The following is a 9,112-nucleotide window of genomic DNA, read 5'->3' as shown; positions in this document are numbered from 1 at the left end:
TGCTGCCATCTAGTCGTAAATAAGTAACTGAAGGTAACTGAGGTCGAAGAAGGTCATGCTCCACTATATCCAGCATGCTTTTAAGCTGACAGAAGATAAGTACTCTGTGCTGGGCCACAACAGCTTCTGTACCGCTTTCTGAAGATCCACCATTCCCCAAACCACAGTCTAGCAGCAGCTTAAAGTAAAAGAGCATTCAAGCATGTAATCAAGATGACAGTGTATCTCATGTAAATATTGACATTGATGAACTGTTAAAAGTAGAAATAAGAGAAACAAACTATAGAGGAAGTCTGTGACAGCCACTTAAATAATAATGCAATTTGGCTTTACTGTCAAAGTATGAAAAATAAAGAGTCAACAGAATAGTCATTTTCTTCATTTTGTTTTACTTAAAATAGAATTCAAGTATGTAAAACAATCTAACATTTTTGAGCTAGCAGTCTCCCATATAATAAATGTTCTTCTGTAGTAAGACGGACAGGAGTAAGAAACGGAATGAAAGTAAGTTTTTTGACAAAGCAGCAAAAATTATGTAAACATTGTCATCTCGGAAGCAAGCTTGTGCTTTCCCGTTCCCCTTGAATTGAACAGAAAAAATAGGGCATGTGTCTAAAAAACCCTTGTAGTCTATTTCATCTGATACTTAACTAAAAGTTTTAAGATCATTTTCATACTGATGAAGTCTTAAACTTTTTAAATTGTAACATCAGTAGAGACACATTTAGGAAATTTAAGGCACAACATGCACATCTACTTACTTGTTTTAAAGCAGACAGCTTAGGTGCATGTTGGATATCTCGAAGGGATGAGCTATGAGCCGCAAGTTGCTCTGTAATTCTTTTATATTCTGGGTGTTGGGTTGTTAACACTAATGCTGGGTGGTTGCATAGTTTTCTTAAGTATTGCAGTGCCTTGAATTGTTTAGGAAATGAAGTTCAAAGAAATAGTTAGTAACAAGTAGTTACAGAAAAAGGGTGAACAAAACTGATTACAAAGTATAGGGGCCACTCAGCCACATTCCACAGTTTGAACTTCAGGGTGTATTTTCATTACAATAACATTACATGTTTATGTTAACTAGACCAGTATTTCAAACTGTATCCAATAACTATTAGGTCCATAATGATCTTGGTTCCTGATCTGGAACAGTACAAATACTACCATTTCCACACCTTCATGTGAGTGTGGGATACAGTAGATGGGTTTGGGAGCTGTGCAGAGCCTTTGAGAATTATTGTTTCCCAGTAGCCAAGACTTAACCTGCAATTCTGTAAGACCATGAACCTTCATTAATTCAGATTTAACCTTAAGGAAACTTATTTTGTTCATGGTTTAGTATCTTAATTTTGTACTGGAACAACTAATAAAACCAAAATTAGTTCCCTCTCTTTTTGAGGTTTTGCACTTCTGGTAATCAGTTTTTAATCAAAAGTAGTATCCAAGATCCACAAACAGCTGAACACCAGTTAAGCACAACATTAAAAAAGTAGGACAGTTTTATATTGCTTAAAACCCAAGAACATAATTTAAGCATAATAGCTATACATCATTTTCAGGCAGTCTGATCCAAAATCTAAATATTTTACTTGGATCATACAGCCACAAATGTACAAGTTAACTATTTTGAAATAGTAACCAGAGATAAATGAACTAGGTAGTAAAAATTAAAAAGACATCTGTACCTGAAATACGTGACCTGTAGCTTTAAGCTTTGGTTTTTCAGTTTCTTCATTCAGTGAAATTGAAGAAACTGTTTCATCTATATCACATTTGGCACGAGACTTGGCAAAATCTTCATAAAGCTGAACCTGTAGAGCAGACAAGAGATTGAGTATGTTTTCCCCAATAGAAAAAAAAAGAAACAGACATTTTTAGATTTTAATTCCAAGTTAAAGTTCTGAATTACCATAAATTAAGGAAACTACATACGGAGCACAAGATCAATATTAACCGTGCAATCTCTTGCAATTTTTTTTTGGCTTGGAAAGATGTTGGTATAGAATGATGCCAGAAATTAAGCTAAAAGAAATACTCTATTGTAACTGGACTGAAATTAGTTTTAAAACATGTATTAGAAAACACATTTTAGTCCCATGATCCTGATGAACGTCAGAGGTCACATCACCTTAACCCAGGAATACAGAAGCAGTTCCTTTGTGGTCTTAACTGTGCTGAAAACACTAAGCTTCCAGCCACTTTTTAAGCATACCTGTAGAGGACTGAGAATACAGTAATAATCTTGAATAATTTTGGGTGGAAGATCCTGCAGTACATCCTCTTTCATCCTCCTTAGGAGGAATGGCAGAACCTGGCGGTGCAGTGCTTCCATTGCAAGAACCCCTGGAGAAGACAACGGAAGCAGTATTTTAGGAGAAGGAAAAAAAAAAAATAATTTTTTTTTGACATGTCCACCTCTCACCCCCAATTTCTTACACTGGAACTGACCACACTTTCTCTTTTCATGTGCAGTTCTCATTTAAATGAAGAAAACAAACCCCAAGATTTAACGTTTGATCCTTACCAGCCTCTTGTTCTCGACTGGAGCTTCGGGCATCTCTACTTGCTAGTATTGGTTTGCCGTAACGAGCTGCAAATTGGCGTTCAGTACCCAAAAATCCCGGCATGAGGAAGTCAAACAATGACCACAACTCTAAGACATTGTTCTGAACATAGACAGAACATTTCTTAAGTTATTTTCAGAAGAAATGAGTTGTTACAAGTTATCACAAACATTTCCATATCTATTTAACACTGCCTATAAAACAACGAACAGAACACTTCGATGTACTTTTGAGCTCTTGGAACTTGGTGGCTCTTTCATCAAACTAAGTTACAGAAGACTCGTACCTGCATATTGACACAGAAATGGACTTTCTATTGTGTCTGATGTATTAAGCCACACTGTGAGTTCTGGACAAACCGCAGGAAATGCCAGCGGTCTTTGTCCCAAAGACAGATACTCCACAAACAATTCAACAGGAGAAAGCCCAAGATCTGGAGTTCCCTTCCCTGCATGCTGCTTATAAAACAAGTGCTAGAGAAAGTCTTGTTGCCAACTTTTGAGCCCCCATTACTACCATGAATCCTGCACCCATTCCCCAATACACGGGTGTACTAGGAAAGGAAAAAGATGTCATTTCAAGTATTTAGCAGTGAAAGGCTTTTCTTTTTTTTTTTAATACAATGTATACTTTGAACAAGGTGGCTCTGATAAAAACCACAATAAACCAGACTGCAAAATAGATCTGTCTCACTTGTTTTCTACCACTCACCCAACTCCAGGAAAAGAGAAGCAGTTACCTGGATTGGTGTGCCAGAAAGAATTATCCTGTAATTGGCAGTCAGCTGTTTTACTGCTTTTGACAGTTTTGTTTTTCCATTTTTTATTACATGGCCTTCATCAAGAATGCAGTAATTAAACTTAATATTTCTGGAAAAGAATAATGCAGACTTAAGTATAATTTAAAATTGTAAGCTATTAAAAACTTCAGAAAACAAACCAATTCTTACCTGAAGAAGTCAATGTCATTTCTTACAACATCATATGAAGCCACTATGAGATTGTGTCTTTTCACCTGGTGTTGTAATCTTAAGGAAAAATAAAATAGAGGAGATAACTAAATGTTCCTTACAAGTGTTATTATTTCAGATCTTAAAGGTACCATCCCAAGTTTCACCATACCCCTAAATTATGCTTCAGTAGTAGCAGTAAAGCGAATTGCAAAATTCTGTGTTGTATTTTACTCTATCCAAGTCATAAATGCGAAATACATTACCTTGCTCTCTCAGTAGGAGGTCCTGTATAGTGCAGAGGGTTAAGGTACTCTTTCGAGCAAAATTTGCCGACTTCATCCACCCAGTGCCCTGTGAGTGTAGGAGGGCACACCACCAAGGAGGGAAGAGGAACACTGTCCACCAGTTTTGTTCTTGCATATTCCTGAGCCCTTCGAGAATATCAAAACAAGTTTAAAAAAAAGTTTTTCACAGAGTATGTTTAAGATAGAATGTTATTTGTTTACACTTACCTGAGGCAATGATCACCTGCAAGAATGCAAATGGACTGTAAAGTTTTCCCCAAGCCCATGTCATCACAAAGAATTCCATGAAGTTTGTATTTATTGAGAAATGCCAGCCAGTTGACTCCATCCTGAAATTGGAAAACAGAAAAAGCACTTCAGAAGAACTGGCTTTTGACTAGTTCATCTTCAGTTTGAACATCTGTATATTCTATCATCCATCATTGCCAGACTATAAGCTTGTTTCCCACCATAAATGCATTCACTACAGCCCTTTCACTCAAAGCAGAGGGGAATAAAGGGGGAAACAGAAATGGCCGAACAGCACAAGGAGGCCTGGCTTTGCAGTGGAGAGCAGCTACACTCAGTCTAAGCAAGGCACAGCCCATTCGCCATTCCCTGAGAAAGATGAAAGAGGGGAAAAAATACACCATTAAAAGAGAAACCGTATATATGGCACACATTACTTGATTTGTTCTTCCTTATGCAAGAACACAAGATAGACACTGCACAGCTAAACACAAACACCACCACCCCCCAAAAGCCCACAGGCAAAACACCCCCAGCACCCAAACCACTCCTACCCTTCCGTAGAATTGTATCAGACTAGAACATAACTGCTCTTTTAAAATAAAAGTATAAGCTGTTACCTGCTGATATTTTCTGAGCTCTGCTTTGATTGGTACTGGAATTTTATAGTTTTCCAGTTTTTTTCCATCCAATAATTGTTCCAGAAAGTGACGTTCTTTAGCTTTCATTCGGATTAATTCTTCAGACATGTTTGGTGGATCTGGTATACCAGCCTAGGAAATATTAAAGCAGCAATGTAGAGGCTACAGTACTTAATTCACAGAGAGTAAGAGGAATTCATACTAGCTTAGACATTTTAAACAAACAGATGGCAAAGTTCTGCAATCTTCTTGGTTGTGTAAATCCAAACTCAGTGCCTCAAAGAACACATTGAAAAGCTTGATAGAATCACACAGAAGATGGAAATCCTGGTCACGCCTGTAAGATTCTACAAATCTTAGATATTCTACCTCTAATCAGAAAGTTTATCTGGCTAGCTAGAGAATCCTTTAACACCCATTTCTCCTTAGCCAAATCCACCATACCAAGCAGATAGATTTTTTCCTCTCACAGATGTTAGTATAATTGGACCTAAAGTGATACTGGAAGTCACAGCATGAATTCAGGCAGTTGGAAAAAGAAAAACCTAAACTCCTCCAGCAGACGCTGGCTTCCTAGGTACTTCCCATTCCAGTAGAGATACTTGTATGTTGTGGGTGAGTATCTGGACACCAAGTATGTTCAGACATTCTTGCTTGCTAACAATACACAGTAGCAAGAGAGACAGTGAGATGTCCCATCGTTACATGTGTCATCCCAGTTTTCTGGGCCACCTCCATCTTTAGTTAGCTTACTTCAAAACTCAAGTTACTAATCACTTGGGGAGCGCTCCTGGCTGAGAAGAACTCTTACCATTCCACTGTGTATGTGATTAATAAGGAAGGTAACTAACCCAGATTTCAGATGTAAGAAGGGTTCCAATAAGGTATTTAAGATGCACATACACATGGACAACAGCATAATTGTTCAACTGCTCTTCTTACTCTCTCTTAGAAAATAGTATGTCTGAAGCATGAATACCATGCCAGTTAATTTTGTTCAAGTATATTATCAACTTGCAGTATGATTGCTTATCAATAAACAGGACAGATTAAGCTGAACCATTTATCTTAAAATTCTTCTCTCAGTCATATTTTCATCTTTAGAGTTGAATGAATAATGAAATTGACAATAAAGACACAGGAAACTGAGCAAGCTAAGTTCTCCCAATTCATTTACTGCTATTGTTTCCAATTCCTCACAATGAGAAACAACACAAAAATACAGATTAGAAACTCAAAGCTTATTCAGACCTCTATCATTTCTACTTATCCAGGAACTGAATTTAGGTCACACATTTTAGGCAGTATATAAAACGCCAGCAATAAACACAGATGACTAGAGAGACTCTTTGTTACAAAACTAAAAGTCATGCTTCAGGGACATAAAATTGAAAGAGTCTGGGTTTTTTTATACCAACACTATAACTACAGAAAGCACTAAGAATTTGTCTTATGAAGTATCTGCAAGACTACTCTATAAAGTTCTTCCCATTTAAGAAAGTAAAACTGTATCCATAAAACATCACTCCATGAGTTTTTTCACACAAAGCATGCATGAAAAGTTGACTATGAAAATTAGTAATAAAGTTATTTCAACCTCAAAGAAGGATGCCTTCATAAAGTATTGTCTCATAATACATCTATTTCCCCAGTCCCTACAAATCCACCCCCTACTCCTTCCACTGAGGTGACTCCAACCCCTCTACATTTATCAACTTATATTCTTCGTTTGGCCTAACATTTAAAATTGCTGGCATTCAAAAGACTGTTCCACAACAGTACTGGTATTTTCACTCATTATTGATCTATTTCACTCAGTCTGCATATTAAATAGATTTCAGTATCTGATGCTGAACTTCCTTAACCGGAAAGTGAGGTCCTCAGGGAGTTCTTGAGTAACTATGGGAAAGAAACACGAACTGATAATGCACATTTATGCAATTAATAAATCAAGTATTCTGCATTTCTAAGAGACACTCACTAAATTCTATTAAAATAGCTTTAAAAAAAATCTCATAATCCAACTTATATGTATTCCATAGGTCTGTATCCAGATGCATACGAAGGGCACTGGTGTGAACAGTACTGGAATAGACAGTAGCATGCCAGAAATTCATTTCTACTTCGCTCACTTTTAACTTCTTCAACATTTCAGTGTAAACATAGGAAGTAAGTGCACCATTTAATGCAGATAGCTAGTTAACCGATTCTAAGGTTATTATATGAAATTTAAAATTGCCATAATAGAAGATATTAAACCCATTAAACTGACAATTTTTTTTTCTCATTAGAAACATGCAAAGGAATTCTGAACTGTCTTCTATTACCATCTGGTGGTGAAAATAAGTTACTTAGAAGCCTTGTAGTTAGTCCAAGCGTGATATTAGAAAGTGTCTGAGGAATGCAAGTTGTAAGAGGAGTGAAAAACTGAAGCAAACCTGATTGACTAAACACTACTGGATCATAATAAATGTAGTATTTTGCCCAAAGCTGTAGGTTGGGGCTTTTTGATTTTAGGAACTAGGAATAAGTAACTGAATGTATCTCCACGCTATTTCCATTACTGCTATTTCATCTCTTCCTTTTAAATCAGTATTGGTTCTTCATGCATTTCTCTTGACCGCATACACAATACCACACATAGATAGTGAGCACACATGTAACTCCTGAGACTTTTGAGCTAAAACTAGCAAAAGCAGTGTTACATAGAAGATTAATGAGTATGCACTTTTAACTTCATGTACCCAGTCTCTTGTAAAGAGAAATTTTACTTCAACAGTGATTTCAAAAATTACTAACAAAGGGTCCAATTTTACTCATTTTACCTTATAAAGGACACATCTTCAATATCTGATATGGACTCAACATCTATAAAAAGCTACTTGCTCAGCATTTAATAAACCAGAAGCTTGGACTTTTTGGCTGGTGAAAAAGTAGACAGAGGGCAGTTCACATACTCAGTATACTTACAACTTGAGCTTACCTCAAGAGGCATTAGTCTAATTAGTGTTGCAAAGCACTGGGTAGCCATAAAACGTACACTGTTTGTCTGATCACTCATTCTACCCAGAACTGGAACCACTAGAAGAACAATGTATGGAACAATACCAACATCCAGCTGCTCCATTACACCTGGATCAGTTATTAAGGAAGTAAGTTTTCACCAGTTCAGGACTGTCCGACATGAATATATACCTGGCAGATTTCCCACTCAACAGGTGAAAGTCATTAATAGATTACATGAACAAGATTTCTACTAACAAAGCAATAGGGTGGGGGGGAGAGAGAAGTCTCAGCCACCGAGTTACATTTAGCCTGGTGAGTTCCACCATTTGAGGAATCCGATTATCTCCATCAAAACTTCATTAAAATAAAGGCGATACAAACAAAAGCTTCCTCTATTTCTTGCCTACATGAGGAACATAGTTCAGTTCCTCTTCCCATTTTTTCAGGCATAGTTTTTGTTCTCCCAAATTAAGCAACTGCAAAGAAGTTCCCACATTTTTGAATGCTCAAGTAAGGATACATGCAAGTGCTTCAATTGCACCTTCTTGTTTGGTGTTGTCATCTATTGCTCCCAACCATGGCAGAACTTTCTCTAGAAAGATATTCATTGTTTCCATGGTAGCAATTTTGCTCATAACACCTACACAGCGAGCAGCCATGTGTCTCACTGCAGTGCTGGGATGTTGAAGGCACATATAAAGATGAGTCAAGTGCTGTATTAACTGAACAGAAGAAAAGGGTAGAGAAAAGATTAATATGAATTGTAAAGAAATTACTGAGTTACTTTCAATTAAAAACAGTCTTACAGTCCCTGCTGCCCTCCAAAGAATGCCTGAAAAGGCCTTCACAAGGTTTAATTGTTTAGAACTGAAAAATTCTTCTAGAAGATGACAACAGAACTTTGAACAAGCATTACTCCCCAACACAGTTAAAATTCTGAGTAACAAAATATTTAGGGTTTTAGACAAAATGAAAATTAAAGCAGCCCTTGGTAATTAAGGAAGTGTTTTACACTGGGAAAATACAGTACTAAGTACTCAGAACTTTATAAAAAAAGTCACTGCTTAAATACAGATACACAGATTTAAAAATTCCCGGCTTGCAAATTCATCCTAGACTCATCCCATTTATGTTTAGGGAGATGAGTTCTGTGTTGGGAGTCTTATTAACTCTGTGTGACAAGACACCCAGAAAGAAATTCACATCCTCCCAAGGGAGCATGTGTGTATGTACATGTCTTTCTCATCAGCACAAACACATTTTTATGTCAGATATCTTAAAGAGATGCTCAGGTTTTTCCTAGCATGGAAGTCCTTAAATAGTAGCTTTGATGGGCCAATTCTACCCTCTTTTACTTCCTATGGGATTTTTTCCTTTTTAAACATGTATAAAATCATAGAATAGTTAGGGTTGGAA

The 9,112-nt window shown here is 36.8% G+C and overlaps 1 protein-coding gene across 1 annotated transcript in view; it reads right to left on the bottom strand.

Moving 5' to 3' along the window:
- LOC104409056 (TATA-binding protein-associated factor 172-like) overlaps positions 1-8,418 on the bottom strand; it is a gene marked incomplete at its 5' end in the record, with an annotated part of 10,262 nt that extends 1,844 nt beyond the window's left edge. The window contains 12 exon segments of the mRNA XM_010018836.1: positions 1-178; positions 762-914; positions 1,686-1,811; positions 2,213-2,343; positions 2,525-2,666; positions 3,304-3,433; positions 3,514-3,591; positions 3,780-3,947; positions 4,029-4,150; positions 4,670-4,822; positions 7,674-7,822; positions 8,217-8,418. The exon segment at positions 1-178 is cut by the window's left edge and continues 45 nt beyond it. Of these exon segments, the coding sequence (XP_010017138.1) occupies positions 1-178; positions 762-914; positions 1,686-1,811; positions 2,213-2,343; positions 2,525-2,666; positions 3,304-3,433; positions 3,514-3,591; positions 3,780-3,947; positions 4,029-4,150; positions 4,670-4,822; positions 7,674-7,822; positions 8,217-8,418 (1,732 nt within the window).
- Between the last annotated feature and the right edge of the window lie 694 nt (positions 8,419-9,112).

Source organism: Nestor notabilis, unplaced genomic scaffold (genome assembly GCF_000696875.1).
Source record: "Nestor notabilis isolate BGI_N333 unplaced genomic scaffold, ASM69687v1 scaffold33347, whole genome shotgun sequence".
Classification (NCBI taxonomy): Eukaryota; Metazoa; Chordata; class Aves; order Psittaciformes; family Psittacidae; genus Nestor; species Nestor notabilis.
Note: the sequence above shows the minus strand (reverse complement) of the source record. Positions and strands in the feature narration are given on the sequence as shown.